Source organism: Tasmannia lanceolata, unplaced genomic scaffold (genome assembly GCF_043159265.1).
Source record: "Tasmannia lanceolata isolate RefF3 unplaced genomic scaffold, GAP_Taslan_0.1 ptg000018l, whole genome shotgun sequence".
Taxonomy (NCBI): Eukaryota; Viridiplantae; Streptophyta; class Magnoliopsida; order Canellales; family Winteraceae; genus Tasmannia; species Tasmannia lanceolata.
Window position 1 is genome coordinate 60,185,483 of NW_027518695.1, and position 18,412 is coordinate 60,203,894.

Consider the following 18,412-nt stretch of genomic DNA (forward strand, 5'->3'; position numbering starts at 1 on the left):
TTAATTTTTGGTTTAAAAGGGTTTCAATGGTTTAGGCTCACATTTATGGTTTCAATGGTTTGGCTGGTTTCATTTAGGGTTTCAATGGTTGCATATAGGTTTTCAATGGTTTGAAGGGTTTCATTTGGGGTTTCCATGGTTTTCAATGCTTTTCAATGGTTGCAATGTTTTGAATTTGTTTGAAGGGTTTCAATTAGGGGTTTGAAAGTTAGAACCGTTATTCCATGGAAGTTGGATCCATGAAACCACATATTTTGCCCAAGTTGGAACCAGTATTCCATGGACCCTGTATCCAGTATTACTGGTTCAAACTGTGTAATTTGTGGTTCCGTAGTTCCTCTATCCAGTTATTGTGGTTTGAACTTTCTAATATGTGGTTCCACTAATCGTATTTGTGAACTTTCTAATATGTGGTTCCGTAGTTCCTCCATCCTAACATTGGTTTCAAGTGGTTCGAGGTCTCTAAATAGTGGGTTTTGTACGAACTATCTGAAACATGGTTTTCTTCGAAGTATCTTTATTTTCAACTTTTCAACTATCTTCTACTTGAAGTATCTTCCCCTCCAAGTTTATTCTCCTGCTTTCTGCAGATAAGGACCGGAAGCGGCTCCCTTTTTACTTTGTGAACCCCACTAACCACCTAACCCAAAACCCCTATAGTCATGCAGCTCGCGAAGCAAAGAAAGAAGAATGTGAATGTAGATGAAGGGTCTTCCACTCTCAAACAGCGTGGGAAGGCTATCCGTGAGCCCTCCCCTAGTCCTCCTGCCTCTGACGAGGATATGGGCAATGAGGATGCAGATGTAAAGGTTGGGTCCCTCGGTCGTATAGAAACGAAGGGCATACTCCGAGGTAGGAAAGTCATTTTTAAAGATGTCGAAGTTTTTAATGTGAAACCCTTATTTCTGGCCTTTGGATGGGTCAATTTTCTCGAAATTCACTGTGACTCATACCCAACTCTCGTCAAGCAATTCTATGCCAATTACAGATTCAACAGAGATTTGAAGGTGTTCCAATCCAGAGTAAACAATAAAACCATCCATATTACAGTTGAAAAGTTTTGTGAAGTTGTCTTTCTTCCCACCACAGGCGACGAAATCTACTTTTGGCCCGGTAATATGGATGACATTAGTGCCTGTATACATGATCCGGTCGCCGCCTATGGGGAGCTTGGTTGCGAAGGCCCACCTACTGACGGGTCACCCAACGTATCGTACAATTCCCTCAGCCCTATGTGCAAAGTCCTACACAAGATTCTGACGAGCAATATCACACCTCGCGGAGGCAATGCTGATATGGTCCGGCCTTTTGAGGCTTTTATTATGCACCGACTTCTTCGCGGCACGCCCCTTCACCTTGGCTATATCCTCCTTAGGTTCATGGAGGACACGAGGACGAAGGCCTTGGCTAGTCTACCATTCAGGATGCTTCTCACGCATGTCTTCAACCATGAGAAGTTAATACAAGGTGGTGAAGAACGCCTTAGTCCCTCTACTATGTTCAATGCTAAAACTATAAAGGCCATGCAGCTTGATATACAGGGCCCTGCTCCCCCTCCTCATCAGCCGGCTCAGCGTTTTGCATCACAGGAGTTTGTTGCGCAGGAGCTTCGTGCACATCGTCAGTACCTTGACGGGCAGTTTACCGCGGTTCATCAGCTTCTAGAATCCCATCATTAGGACCAATTGGCAACTCAGCAATCTTTGACTGGGCTACGCACCGAGGTCTCCACCCTCCGCCAGGACTACGCCACGGCAGTGACCTCCCTCCGCGAGGACTACGGCACAGCGGTCACCTCACTCACGGAGCAGGTTTCTTCACTCACCAACTTGGTCCGCCGTCTGTTGCCCCCAGATCATTAGACCGTTGTTGTGCAATTTTTTTTTCCTTTACTGTTTTTGGCATGTATATGGATCGTATGTTATTATGGTTGTTGTGGTTGATTTATGGATTGATGGATGTTATGTTATATACGGGTTTCATATGTTATTATGGATGGATGGATGAAATGTTAGTATGGTTCTATTTCTGTGTCTTGCTTGCATGGTATGTTTATGATGGTTCTTATGAATTTGATTCAAGTATCTATATAGCTATGGTTGTTTTAAGTGATTTTTGGTGGTTTAAGTTTGAATGGTTTAGCTTGAGTCTCGTACGGTTTGTTATGGTTGCTATTAGTTGGGGAGCCATATGTTGTTTGAAGCGATGTTTGATTGTTTAAATTTGAAGGGATTAGCTACGGTTGTCATATTTGGTGTTGATGATCTTTACGTATGGTTGGAAATAGACTAATATTCTGTTTGAAGTGATTGTTGCTGGTTTCGACAGATACAGACGAAGTGAAGAAAATTGTTGATCTTTCCCATCAATTATTTCCATCTTCGTCATGGTGAGTAACTGTTCTATTTTCCGTCTGCATCTCCTCGTGTTTCTACCTCAACTGTTTAATAGTGCCATTTTTTGCAGGCAAAATATGTCTTATCTAGATGCTGTCTGTCATGCTTTCACGAGTCCCTACAAAATATTCGGTTACGGGATGTGCATAGGGATTTCATAAAGGAGACCCCATTTACAGATTTGATTCTGCATGAGGGCCTCGAAGATGTGGAGTTGCGGAAGAAGATTTTGACGACAATGGTAAATAAATGGGATCCCAAACGGAAAGCATTTTGTTTGGGCGGCATCGTACTCCCATTTCTAGTTAGTGATGTAGTGAAAATATTAGGTTTAAGTATGATTGGGGAAAGGCCGCAATTTGATTGGTCTAGCAGGGATACTGTGGATGGTTGGAGGTTTGGGGCTCCAACCGCCACCTTTGACGAGGTGGTGAAGGTTATTCATGCCGATATGGATTCAGACGAAGAAGACTTCGTGAAGTCGACTGTGAAGCATTTGATATTGTTATTCTGCAGCACTGTCTTGTTTGCGTAGAGGGACCAGAAGGCTTGTTCTTGCCTCTTCCCGTATATTGATTTGCAGACTATAGGAAATGTTGCATGGGCTTATCCCGTTCATGAGTTCTTGGTCAGATCATTAGATTCACATGCTGCACTCCGTGGAAAGGGACATATATTGGGTTGCTCTATCCTTTTACAAGTAATTTTCCATTCATTGCATATAGTTTTTTTCTTTCTATCTTATGCGGATCTAATCTAGTTTCATATCAGGTATGGCTTTTTGAGCATACCACGTTATGGGCACCTAATTCTCCTCATGCGTATCCGCGTCTATTTAAGTGGACCGCTCAGATGAATACGAAGAAGATGGAGCATCAACAGTTGATTAACTGTATTCTTCATGGGACGGTGAAAGCCTCAGAGGTGAGAGTATAATGCATGTTGGTCGTTGTATATCTTTCGTATTATTTTTACAATCATATTTGTAATTAATAATATGGAATGTATTCCATGTGGTTAGGAGGGTCGAAGCTATGGCAAGGGAAGAATCTCTACTTCGAGTCGATGATCAACACGACGATGCTAGTATTCCTTGCGATTCAGTCGATTCAATTGTGGTTGCAGTGGGGGATTGCATGGGTCCAATTGTGCCTGTACTGAGGGATCCAACGAGGCCAATTGCGACATATCAGAGGAGGGAACGAAGGAGGAGAAGTAGCAGAGGAAGAGGGGAACATGGGAAGTCTGAGGTACATGAGTCCGTTACAAAGAGGTCAGTGGGGGATGGCATGGGTCCAATTGTGGCTGTAGTGGGGGATTCAATGGCGCCAACAGCAGCAGAGCAGGGGATGGAAAGAAGGAGGAGGAGTAGGAGAGGAAGTGGGGCACATGAGAAGTCCGAAGTAGATGAATCTGTTACAAAGAGTTCATTGTTGGAGAGGATAACCAAAGTTGAACATGAAATGAGGGAGATAAAAACTCATTTGTTCGGGAGAGATTCCAGAAAGAGGGAAGGTTTGTAGTCAGGGAATAATATCCCAACGAAGATAACGAGAAAGAGGGAATGAGAGGCCAACAATATGGATGGGGAAGCCGAGATAGTGACTACGAAGGGGGAAGTAGGGGATGGTGTTTTTGTAGATGATATGGGGAAAAATTTAGTTGATGATAGCGTAGAACATATCTCTATTGATAGCCTAATTACTCGGGATGTCAGGGATGCTGCAGCTAATATGGTTATCTTGCTTGACAGTCCTGATTTGAACCTCAGTCAGAGTAAGAAATCAAATAAGAAAGAAGATGAAATCTGATTGGGAGCATTGAAAAAAATGTGAAGCAACGTCGAAGGAAGTTACAACCTAGTAGAGCACTCAGTTCGCCTTATGTCATAAGCAACCGGAAAAGCATTTATGCTCTTTGCAATGTCACCGGGCCTGCAGCGATGAAGGTGGATGCATTGGCAGCGCTAGAACCTAGGTAAATTTTCGTACAACCTACATTGTTTTTGAATTCTAATTTCTCCGATTAATTTCATAGATAGGTTGTTTCAGTACAATTATATGACCAAAGGTCCATAGAGGTAGGTGACTTTTTACTGGATTTGCAGTGAAAAAGTCATTCACAGTGATGGGACCACATCTGTAAAGAAGACTTGCTTATACTAACCGATCGTAGAGGGTGGTTATCATCTCCGGTAAGATATTATATGGTTCAGTTAGTAACGTAAAGAGTGAATAATGCGTTGCTACACATATCTTCTTAAATTCCTTCTCGTTGACCTATGGTCTGTTCTGTAGATTGTTAATGTATATACTGATTACTTGTACTTGCGGGACGAATGTTTGCGAACAACAGAAAAGGGATCATGCATTTGCCTTACTACCCATCTAGCTGTGAGATTAAATTCACTTATAAGTAATAGTTTTTGTTTTTGAAGCTGCGGGCAATTCTAATATTTCTTTTTCTGGTTGCAGCAACTTATTCTTGACGAAAGATGTGAACGTCCTGATGCATGTTCCAAATTCGTAAATCGTCTACAGAACATCCCTCTTCAAGAGATACGAAAAGTACTCATTCCAATTAACATAGATATGGTTCATTGGGTTCTTCTAGTGTGGGATATGGGGCATCGTACCTTCCTTCTTTACGATTCTCTTTACAGTCGCACGGATTCTAGGAGGGTGCAACCCCTTGTGAGTACTACTCTTAACTTGATTCGTAGGCCAATTATTAATTAATTTTATTCTGACTACTGCCCTAACGTACGGAAATTTTGATTTGTAGGTCGATTACCTTGTTAAATGGTTCAGAAGGGTCAAAGACATTGATATAAGTGCATTCCCCATTGATGTAGTGGTCGATCGGCCCATACAAGGTAATAGGTACGTTACGTGCAATTACTTCAGTTTACGAAACCTCCGTAAACGATTAATTCTTCTTGTTGCATATATTCTTCATTTTTTGCAGCCACAACTGTGGGCTGTTCGTTTTGAAAGAGATGGAATACATTACCCGTGACGCTAGCCTCGATTTCACCCAGAAAGATATTACGGCTATGCGAGCTTCTCGCTACTTTCGGAAATGTTGAATGGGGTCTATGGGACAGTATCCGTATAAGTTGTTGACATTCTTACCTGGGAGACATTGTTGTTGGTTGTACATGTATTAGACTTCAATTGCTTGGCAGCTGATCCGATACTTGCTCTCTTCGTTCCAGAAGTAGGTGGAGGAAATCAACCTGCTAGGGTGAGTGGACATTTTTCAAACAATTGGGAAACATGAAAATGTTGTAGTTATTCATTATGATAATTGTGCTTGTTTGCAGGTAAGCCTTGTTCCAAATCTTGGCTCTCTTCAGCGTTAGTGGCAACTTGAAGTAGTGGATGAGGAATGGCTTCAACATCTGCTCCTTCAATAGCAAGCTTCTGAGTGACCAGGATCGGGAGAAGCGGAAGAAGTTGCAGGAAGAATGGGAGAGATGGGAGAAGCACTGGAGACAGTTGCATGAGATGCCGAAGCTAGTGATGAAGAGGAAGAATATGAAGCCAAAGAAGTGGAAGTTGAAGAAGTCGTGGATGTTACAGAACAGATTGTCTCATATGATTTTTTTAGTAGTAGTACTCATTGTTCACACTGAAATTTTTTATTTGTTTTAACTTCTAAATGTTGATTGTATCTTTATTTTCAACCCATAACTGACACAGCTGGGACTTTCTGTTTCAGTCCCTATGTTGAATGAAACCAAGAGGCAGGTGTTAATTTTTCTTTCCGCCATTGGTCTCTCACTATTTATAAATGTAATCTGCAATTTATTATTTTCGCTGATATTGGCACTACAATGTTTTGATATTAGGGCGAACTCCTCTTAAAGGTTTCATTTTGTATAAGGTAGCCCCCTCTTTCAAACACAAGCAATGGTAATGAAGACCCCATACACCCCTCCGAACCCCATTCCCATTTCGAAACACTGGGATTTGAATTGGTGTTAGATCGGAATGAAGTCCACTGAAATGGAAGAAATGGCCTTTCCATTGTACTGGTCTCCAGTCGGAAGTCCGAAACTATGTTCGGACGTCCGAAACGGACATCCGAATAACCTTTCGGATTTCCGAATGAAGTCCAGTGGAATGGCAACTCTACTGGACTTCCTTCGGATGTCCGGATGTTTTATCGGAATTCCGAAACGGAAGTCCGAACCCAGCGTCGGACTTCCGAATGAGTTCCAGTAGAAGCGCAATTCCACTGGAACTCATTCGGAAGTCCGATTCTGCTTTCGGACTTCCGACTCGGAATTCCGACAAAACGTCAGGACATCTGAAGGAAGTCCAGTAGATTTTCCATTCCACTGGACTTCATTCGGAAATCCGAACCGAACAGTTGTTCGGAATGCCGAGTCGGAATTCCGACCAATTTATCGGACTTCCGACGGTTGTCCAGTGGAATTGCACTTCTGCTGGAACTCATTCGGAAGTCCGACGATGGTTTCGAAATTCCGACCAATTTATCGGACTTCCGAACGAAGTCCAGTAGAGTTGCCATTCCACTGGACTTAATTCGGAAGTCCGAACAGTAATTCGGAAGTCCGAACAGTTGTTCGGAATTCCGCGTCGGAATTTCGACCAATTTATCGGACTTCCGAACGAAGTCCAGTAGAGTTGCCATTCCACTGGACTTCATTCGGAATTCCGAACAACTCCGAGTCGGAATTCCGACCATTTAATCGGGCTTCCGACGGAAGTCTAGTGGAATTGCGCTTCTACTGGAATTCATTCGGAAGTCCGACGCGGGGTTCGAACTTTCGAGTAATCGTACGTACACTTTGTTCATCCACAGATGGAAGGATTACGATGATCCGATGGACCTGATTATTTGAGCACACCCTATATATGTGACGGCCCATCAAATGAACGCTTTGGATGATCCAAACAATGTGGGGCGACTGACTCGGGAATGTTTCGAACCAATGATATTTCCAATACCAATGATACATTAATGATCACTTTTACAACAGTCACGATCAGCTGTACAACCAATGTAATACTATAAGTCTATAATAACGTTTAATTTATACAAATTCTGTGTGAGTAAATATCATGTGCAGTATGAAGTGTCCCAAAATCAATGCCACTTTGTACAAACAAACCAACAACTCCATCCCTAAGCAAAGAAAGGAGGTGCGAATGAGACACCGGACCTACAAGAAAAACTTGCAACAATCAATAAAATGATGGGTTTGATAGAGAAATCGTATCGAGTGAGTAATAATGGAACATACCTATTTTTTGTAGGTGCGGATGGACCGATGGGCGTCATATTTAACTGACGATTTACAAGGGGGGGATTTTTGCACGTTCTTTTGTTGTGTCCAGGTTCCCCACATGATTTGCAGTTGTGATGTCGTCCAAATTGCAGCCCTCTTTCCATTCGTACTTTTTTGGGTCGTCCAGGCTGTCTTCTTACTCGTGGTGGCAACACTACTTCTAAAACATGGGATGGCTCAGGCCATTGTGTGCGATCTAAAGTAGGGTGAATCACGTCGTCATATGTAGTCCGATAAGTTGAAGCCAAAAACCAATCCTAGCAGGACCTATATTTGTCCAGCTTGTTTACTCCCATGGCTGCTATGGCATGCCCACACGGCAATCCCATAATTTGGAAAAGACCACACGTACATGTTCTCTTCTCTAAGTCCACACGATCCGTATTAGTTGACGATATCACTTCATATTCATTCCAACTACACGGCCGGGGTGTAAACTTACTGCCATACAGACATGATCTGGCTAACCATTTTTCTGCATTATGGGTCAAATGCGTTTTCCATTCAGAAGCAGCCTTGCGGCGAAGGTGGAAGTACTCTTGTACTTTCCATCTAGTGTGATCGACTAGAGCCGCGATCGGTAACTCCCGTGCGCCCTTTAATACGTTGTTGAAGGACTCCGCGGCATTAGTTGTCAACATATTCCACCTGGACCCTTTAAAGTATACATTAGCCCACTTTTCTTTAGGAATCTCAGATATCCATTTCTCTGCTTTTGCATTTTTCGCTTTAATACATTCCATCGTCTCCTTATAGTCTCTCTCCCTTAAAGCATATGCGGCTCTCGAAAAAAGTTTGCAAAGTATTTGGCTCTTAAAGGTCTTCAGGAAATTGGCATTGAGGTGACGAATACAGTAGCTATGGTATGATCCCGGCAATGCTTCGTCTATAGCTCTAGGCAAACCCTTCATCCTACCAGAGGAAATAGTGAATTCGTTGTTGTTTTTTTCTGCTGGTATCACCCTTAGGCGGAGTAAACGAAGAAACCATAGACAGCTCTCATACATCTCATTCTCAACCACTGCATATGCTAACGGAAATAATCCACCGTCACCATCTACTGCAGTGGCAGCCAATAAAATTCCTTTATACTTGCCTCGCAAATGTGTCCCATCAATTAGTATCAGTGGTCTAATTGTTCGACTGAAGGCGCGTATGCTAGGGCCGAATGACCAAAATAAACGACAAAATGTATTATCTCCACCCGTCCATAGCTCCCGACTTCGATATACACACATAATGGTGCCAGGATTGCATCTCTCCATCTCTTCAGCATATGCAGGAAGGATGCGGTAAGACGCTTTGGCATTTCCACACATTTTTTCCTGTATAATGACCTTCGCATTGAAAGCCTTCACATAGCTTATGGTTATACCCCACTTATCCTTGATGTATGCTCTTATCAAAGTAGGCCTCACGTCTCCTGGGCAGGGAAATAACCCAAGGCAGGTGTCTGCTGCCCAAGCTGCTGTGACAAGGGGATGGTCATTACCCCTCAAAGTACATGAGCATGTATGCTCTGGCACAAACCTTTTTACCATAACATGATCCAAAGAAATTCTCCCACTGATTCTGAAGGGGCAACTTTTATCCTTGCATCTAACATCATACTTTGTAGGCTTTGAATCTACTCGGACGAATACAAACTTCCGTTCAATTGCGTACTCTTTCACTTTGTTCTTAAATACTTTCAAATTCGGGAAGATTCCCCCCACCTTGATCTCCTCAAGACCTATACGTCCCTCATTTAATTCATCTACAACCATCTCATCTACTTCCAACCGCTCCCTTCTATACGTATTACACAACGGGTCGCCCACAACGTTCTGTAGACCAACGAGGGGGCATACAGCTTCGCATTGCCATTCCTTACCAAAGTCACCTTCGCGCACACTGTCCTCAACAAAGTCATCATCACCAAATGAATCATCACCCTTTATACTGTTACCATCCTCGCATTCAATGCCATCACTAACATGCATATCACTATGGAAATCCCTGCTGAACTCTGCATCGTGCCTGCACAGTAGGGAGTACGTTAGAATGAATATTGTATGAGAGAAACATAGAACTGGCGAAGTAAATGTAATTAGTAATTAGAAGATTACATGGCAGTGCTCATATGTTGAGTTGTATTTTCCTCAGTCTCATTAAAAATAGGGTCCTCATAGTCTTGGTTCAAGTCCACTGAATATCTTTTCGGATTCCGAGGAATATTGGTATCTTCTCGGATTCTGCCTAATATTTGTATGTTTTTCAGACCACCAACGTCATTTCGATTAGGTGTTGCTGACGCTGCACGGATGGATTTATTTATGAGGTTCAATGGCGGTTCAAGAGGACGAGAAGAAGGTTCACAAATATTTCCATATAAAATAGGATCTTCATAATGTTGAATTCCATCCCTCATATTCCTGAGTAATGACAAATTTCACATCACCTAATAGTGTAATCGAATGAGAGTTCAAAGAATGAAAATTTCCACCTGACTGAATATTTTACCTCCGGATGGGGATGGGTGCAGAACTAATTCCTCCTACTCTGTACTCTTTGGTTATGTACAGGCTCATACAATTGAAGAGGCTATTCTCAAAAAGCATCATCACCATAGCTAGCTCATCATCATTTCGAATCTCGTACAACACGATTTGATATGGATCCACGACATATCGACATTTTATAGATTGTGAGATACCGGTTGCTGTGGTCTGAATTTTTTTGTGAACTAGAGACTCAAATTCTGAAAATTTTATATGCCGATTCACAATTAAAGACATCTTCGTCCCGCCAATATACACAAATGATACTTTATCCTTCAAGTACCCATCAACGTGTAACATAAAAGAAGCCCTTCTTTCCACCATTTTCGCAAACCTTATTAGGATAAGAACCATTATTAAACCCTCATAAAATTTGAATACAAACTAATATATGAACAACCATTTACAATGATACAACCACTTTAGAATGTTAGAACCACAATTGGAACAATAAGTTAGACTCTTCGAACCACATTTTATTCCTTCGAACCACTGCGGATCCACATTTATACCTCGAAACCACTAGGGAACCACATTTTATACCTCGGAACCACTACGGAACCACATTTTATACCCCGGAACCATTACGGAACCACATTTTATACCTCCGAACCACTAACGAACCACATTTTGTACTCCGGAAGCACTAGGGAACCAGATTTTCTACTCCAGGACCACTAGGGGACCACATTTTCTATCCCGGAACCACTAATGAACCACATTTTATACACCGGAACCACTAGGGAACCACATCTTATATGCCGGAACGACTTGAAAACCACATTTTATACGCCGGAACCACTAGGGAAGAACATTTCATACCCCGGAACCACTAGAGAGCGATATTTTATACCCCAGGACCCCTACGAAACCACATTTTATACCCGGGAACCACTACGGAACCACATTTTATACCCCAGAACCATTACGAAACCACATTTTATACCTCCTAACCACTAGGGAAACACATTTTATACCTCGGAACCACTAGGGAACCACATTTTATACACCGGAACCACTAGGGAACAACATCTTATACCCCGGAACAACTTGAAAACCACATTTTATACGCCGGAACCCCTACGGCACCACATTTCATACCACGTAACCACTAGGGAACCATATTTTATACTCCTGAACCACTACAGAACCACATTTTATACATCGGAACCACTAAGGAACCACATTTTATACCCCAGAACCACTACGGAACCACATTTTATACCCCGCAACCACTATGGAACCACATTTTATACATCGTAACCACTACGGACCCACATTTTCTACCCCGCAACCAGTCTGGAACCACATTTTATACCTCCGAACCACGAGGGAACCACATTTTCTACCCCGGAACCACAAGGGAAGCACACTTCATACCCCGAAACCACTAGGGAACCACATTTTCTACCCCGTGACCACTCCGGAACCACATTTTCTACCCCGGAACCACTAGGGAACTACATTTTCTATCCCGGAACCACTAGGGAACCACATTTATTACCCCGGGACCACTCGGGAACCACATTTCATACCCCGGATCCACTAGGGAACCGCATTTTATACCCCGGGACCACTACGGAACCACATTTTATACCTCAGAACCACTGCGGAACCACATTTTGTACACCGGAACCACTAGGGAACCATATTTTCTACCCCGGAACCACTACGGAACAACACTTTGTACACCGGAACCACTAGGGAACAACATCTTATAACCCAAAACCACTTGAAAACCACATTTTATACGCCGGAACTCCTACGGCACGACATTTCATACCCCGTAACCACTAGGGAACCATATTTTATACCTCTGAACCACTACGGAACCACATTTTATACATAGGAACCACTAGGGAACCAAATTTTATACCTCAGAACCACTACGGAACCACATTTTATACCCCGCAACCACTATGGAACCACATTTTATACCTCGTAACCACTATGGAACCACATTTTCTACCCCGCAACCAGTCCGGAACCACATTTTATACCTCGGAACCACTCGGGAACCACATTTTCTACCCCGGAACCAGTGGGGAAGCACACTTCATACCCCGGAACAACTAGGGAACCACATTTTTACCCCGAAACCACTAGGGAAGCACACTTCTTACCCCGGAACCACTAAGGAACCACATTTTATACCCCGCAACCACTATGGAACCACATTTTATACCTCGGAACCACTAGGGAACCACATTTTCTACCCCGGAACCACTAGGGAACCACATTTTTTACCCCGGGACCACTCGGGAACCACATTTCATACCCCGGAACCACTAGGGAACCGCATTTTATACCCCGGGACCACTACGGAACCGCATTTTATACCTCAGAACCATTAGGTAACCACATTTTCTACCCCAGAACCACTAGGGAACTACATTTTATACCCTGTGACCACTCGGGAACCATATTTTCTACCCCATAACCACTAGGGAACCATATTTTCTACCCCGAAACCACTAGGGAACCACATTTATTACCCCGGGACCACTCGGGAACCATATTTCATACCCCGGAACCACTAGGGAACCGCATTTTATACCCCGGGACCACTACAGAACCACATTTTATACCTCAGAATCATTAGGGAATCACATTTTCTACCCCGGAACCACTAGGGAACCACATTTTATACACCGGAACCACTAGGGAACAACATCTTATACCCCGGAACCACTTGAAACCACATTTTATACGTCGGAACCCCTACGGCACCACATTTCATACCACGTAACCACTAGGGAACCATATTTTATACCTCTGAACCACTACGGAACCACATTTTATACATCGGAACCACTAGGGAACCACATTTTATACCCCAGAACCACTACGGAACCACATTTTATACCCCGCAACCACTATGGAACCACATTTTATACATCGTAACCACTACGGAACAACATTTTCTACCCCGCAACCAGTCCGGAACCACATTTTATACCTCGGAACCACTAGGGAAGCACATTTTCTACCCCGGAACCAGTAGGGAAGCACACTTCATACCCCGGAACCACTAGGGAACCACATTTTCTACCCCGGAACCACTAGGGAAGCACACTTCATACCCCAGAACCACTAGGGAACCACATTTTATACCCCGCAACCACTAGGGAACCGCATCTTATACCCCGGGACCACTACGAAACCACATTTTATACCTCAGAACCATTAGGGAACCACATTTTCTACCCCGGAACCACTACGGAACCACATTTTGTACACCGGAACCACTAGGGAACAACATCTTATACCCCGGAACCACTTGAAAACCACATTTTATACGCCGGAACCATTACGGCACGACATTTCATACCCCGTAACCACTAGGGAACCATATTTTATACCCCTGAACCACTACGGAACCACATTTTATACATCGGAACCACTAGGGAACCACATTTTATACCCCAGAACCACTACGGAACCACATTTTATACCCCGCAACCACTATGGAACCACATTTTATACCTCGTAACCACTACGGAACCACATTTTCTACCCCGCAACCAGTCCGGAACCACATTTTATACCTCAGAACCACTAGGGAAGCACATTTTCTACCCCGGAACCAGTAGGGAAGCACACTTCATACCCCGGAACCACTAAGGAACCACATTTTCTACCCCGGAACCACTAGGGAAGCACACTTCATACCCCGGAACCACTAGGGAACCACATTTTATACCCCGCAACCACTACGGAACCACATTTTACACCTCGGAACCACTAGGGAACCACATTTTCTACCCCGGAACCACTAGGGAACCACATTTATTACCCCGGGACGACTCGGGAACCACATTTCATACCCCGGACCCACTAGGGAACCGCATTTTATACCCCGGGACCACTACAAAACCACATTTTATACCTCAGAACTATTAGGGAACCACATTTTCTACCCCGGAACCACTAGGGAACCACATTTTATACCCCATGACCACTCGGGAACCACATTTTCTACCCCGGAACCACTAGGGAACCACATTTTCGGAACCACTTTTATTACCCCGGGACCACTCGGGAACCACATTTCATACCCTGGAACCACTAAAGAACTGCATTTTATACCTCGGGACCACTACGGAACCACATTTTATAGCTCAGAACCATTAGGGAACCACATTTTCTACCCCGGAACCACTAGGGAACCACATTTTATACCCCGTGACCACTCGGGAACCACATTTTATACCCCGGAACCACTAGGGAAACACATTTTATACCTCGGAACCAGTGGGGAAACATATTTTCTAGCCTAGAACCACTAGGGAACCACATTTTATACACCGGAACCACTAGGTGTAGACACCCCATTTTGACCGAACCCTAATAAGCGTCGGTAGGATGAAAACCCTATCAAACTAGTGTTTTAGTGTCCCAAATTTGTTCCCAAGCTAGGTTAGGGTCCCACTAGAAGCCCCATAAAATTTCATCAAAATCCGCCGTGATCTGCCTAGCAAGCGAATGACATTTGTAGAGCAGTGTAGTGTAGGAATAAGGGTGGCGATTCATCCAGAAGCGGGGGTGCGCAAGAATCTAGAAAACCAGTTCAAATTTTCCATAATTGGTTGTCCAGGGAGAAACACGGGGTATGCGAATTAGTGTGCAACAGAATTAGTTATGGGAGAATCTTATGAAGCTTCCTAGGTGGTTAGAGAGCTCCAAATCCCCACCATTGAATAAAAAGGTGATTTGGATGGTTGAGATCATTTTTCAAAAGAAGATATTTTTGCAAATTTTTTCCCCCTGTTTTCTACTTGGGCCGCCTCTTAAATAATAATAGTTGACCTAAATTTGCCAAATGGGCTGTCCTAGAAGGTTTGGGGGTATCAAATATATCATTTCTCGTTTTCTTCATGGGCACCCCCCCTGTGTGTTAAAACATATTAAAAATGCGCTAAAGGTGGTTGTCTCAGAGGAAAAAAGGGGGGTCGAATTTTTGGTAGTTTCACCTAATAAAACCCTAACCGATTAGGGTTTTAAAAAAAAATCATTTTTGCAAAGGAGATACAGAGAGGGAGAGAGATACAGAGAGATTTTCTCCCCCACCTCCGACCACCTTCTTTCCCAGCATCACCTCCGGCCGAAAACCCGATCGGCCCGCACCACCACCACAATCCGCCACCATCTCCGGCCAGCTCCCCCCACCACCTTCTTCTTCTACTCTTCCTCCACCTCCATACCCATTTCCCCTAATATCCAAACCCACCTCTACCCACCACCATTAAATCCGACCACCCCCTATCGGAATCCGACAACCCCCATCCCTCTACCTCCGATCATCTTCTCCGACCCCACCCTTTTCTCTATCTTCATCTTCATCTCCCATCATCCATACCCCCATCTCCATTAATTCCGGCCGGCCGCCATTAAATCCGGCAAGCCCCATCCAACCTCTCCTTTCTCCCACCATCTCAGCCATTTTCTCCAAACCCCATCCCCATCAAATCCACTCCAATAACCACCTCCATCACCCCAAACCCATTTCACCATCAACACCTCCACCTCCCAAACCCATTTCAAGTCTCATCAAACCCTCTTCAGCTTTATTTTTTTTTTAGCAAAAATCTGCAGAAAAAAAGGAGAAACACAGAGAGAAATAGAGAGAGAGGGATTTTGGCCGGCCATCTTCTCCGACATCATCTTCGGCCGGATCCATCTTTCAACCGCCACTCTACACCACCTTCTTTTTCTTCTTCCACTTCCTCAGCCACCAACACCACCATAACCCATCCACATCCTCCATCTCTCTTACCATCAAACCCATTTTCCTAACCCCAACCCAGCCACCAAGACCATCTTCCACCTCCATAGAAACCCATTTCGATCTCTTAAACCCATCTCCACCCCATTCCGGCCACGATCTTCAACTCCGGCCAATACTCCATCCCCGACCACCGCCACCAAGATCCAACATCTACCACCGACCCCATCTCCTGCTGCATCTTCCCCGATTATTTCTTCTTCTCCGGCCATCTCATCGGCAAATTCAAGATCGGATTTAGCTATTCCCAGCCCTCAAATCTCAGATTTCTGCTTTCGAACCCTTCTTAAATCCGAACCTCATCTTCTCATTTGGATCTTACTGGAATTCTAGAAATCTAACACAAGTTTCTTTGGCGAGGCCGGTTTCAGAGATCGAGTTTTTCCTTATAATTTGGGCTCTGATTCGACCTTTGGTCCTTTGACATTTCTATTCTCAAATTGCTGAAGGAGGCAGAGAATAAGTCATCAAGTGGTTTGATTTGCTGTCTTTGGGCATCATCATCACCTCCCAGGTAATTTTATTTGATATGTTTCGGTAGTTTATAGTATAAATGAATTCTTAATCACCAAAGTAACATTAAGCCTGTGATTTATAGTTTTGATATCATTGATGTGATTTTCTGTGAGTTAAAAGGTAAATTTGCAAAGCTCTGGAAACAAAAGTTTATGTAATGCTTTTATTTCTGTGATTTTTACATTTATATGGATCATGTTCACATTCTTTTATTTACCTGATTAATTGCATTGATTTATTTATTTATTGTTATTTATTTGTTTTTCTCTTTAGCTAAGATTTGAGTTCACAAGTGGATGCATGATTAATAAATAAACATGTTGGGCATTTTGGGAGTTAAGGTGAGAGAGTCCTATATCTGTTTTAGTGTATGTGCTACCATAAATCATGAGATTAAATGCTTTTGTTGGATTGAGTATCGGCATTGTAATAGTAGTAGGTCAGCTGTTTGAGTATGTGCGTATATGTAACTCATGACAGGATATTCACTCCTTTATGAGGCTATTGATGTTTCGGTTATAATATTTAATGATGATAGTTTTTTTTGTTCCAAAAATGTTTTCCTTGAAATTGAATCTTGTGCTGAAATTCATCTTGGTTATTAAGGAAATGAAAATCACTCAGGGAGGCTGTAAAATATTTTGGTTTTGATTTTATCAAAGGTGTTTTGAAATATGGCTATAGGTATTCTTTTGTAGTGTATCTCTGTTCAGGAATTAAAAAATATATATGGTTATTTGTATACTAGTTCAAGGGTATTAAAAAATGTGGTCGGTTATGCTCTTTTGGGTGGTACATTCTGATCCATAGGTGTTTGGAAATTTGGATAGACATTGTTAATGCATTACATTAATGGTTGAAGCATCAAGGCGTGTAAGTATTGTCCTTTTCATTCAGTGGGGTCACCCATGGTATAAACTCTACTGGGATAATGGAATATCTCGTGGGCACTTCAAATAGTAGGGGTAGATAATGATATTGGAATGATCCATAGTCATCTTGCTTTGGTAGCCAGCATTCTTTCATGAGTCAAGTATCTCGTATAATTCATCTTGTTGATTAGGCAATATCTTCTCTATATCTTTTGCTCACTTGTTTATCTGATAGCTTTAAATGGAATAGAAATTAGCAGCTCAAGTGATCCCTGAAATAAATGTCCTATTTTTTTTCCCTCAAAGTATCATGGATGATAACTGCATAAACAAGCTTTGTTAAATATTTGACTCTAGATGTTTCTCATGTTTCATGGGTATGATGTGACATCAATGCAGTCTTGTTTGACAAATCAAATAACTATAGGAGCAGATGATAAATAGTTGATTGTTGCATACGTTTTATTATTGTGCTTATGAGAATGCATGTGGCTGTGAGTGAATATATGTGAGGGTGTGAAACACTCGAAGGTTTATCTCACCGCTGTTTTCACGAGAGAACATGTTGGTTGTGTCTTTTGAGGAACTTCTAGTACTTGAATAATTACATGAGCTCTGTGAATATTCTCGAAGTAGTTTAGTACTCGCGTGTAATCATTTTATGATAGATTGCCTTGGATCCTTTGATAGGTTTTTAAATGCAAGAGAATTCTGGATAAGATTTTGCCACTGGTGGGCATTAAGTTTATCATATTCTAGGAAGCAAGCCCATTTCTTTAGGGGGACTTGCTTAGTCCTAGTAGCGTCCCCCTCTTTATTTGGCGAGACTTTTTAAGTCTTTTGGATATCCTTTTAATTTTTAGATTTCCTCGTCATTGCAAGACCAGGGCGATGAAGGCGCTAGCACAAGCCCATCCTTAGGGGACTTGCTCAGTCCAAGTTGCATACCCCTCCTCTGTATATAGGAGACTTGCCCAGTCTCA

The 18,412-nt window shown here is 42.8% G+C and overlaps 1 protein-coding gene across 1 annotated transcript; it reads left to right on the forward strand.

Annotated features, from left to right (window-relative positions):
• The first annotated feature begins 4,338 nt into the window (after positions 1 to 4,338).
• On the forward strand, positions 4,339 to 5,760 carry LOC143850560 (uncharacterized). Its single transcript, XM_077359798.1, has 8 exons — positions 4,339 to 4,373; positions 4,504 to 4,537; positions 4,694 to 4,789; positions 4,871 to 5,089; positions 5,181 to 5,278; positions 5,364 to 5,479; positions 5,566 to 5,642; positions 5,722 to 5,760. The coding sequence occupies exons 1-8, from the start codon at positions 4,339 to 4,341 to the stop codon at positions 5,758 to 5,760; spliced, it is 714 nt and encodes a 237-aa protein (XP_077215913.1).
• The last annotated feature ends 12,652 nt before the right edge of the window (positions 5,761 to 18,412 follow it).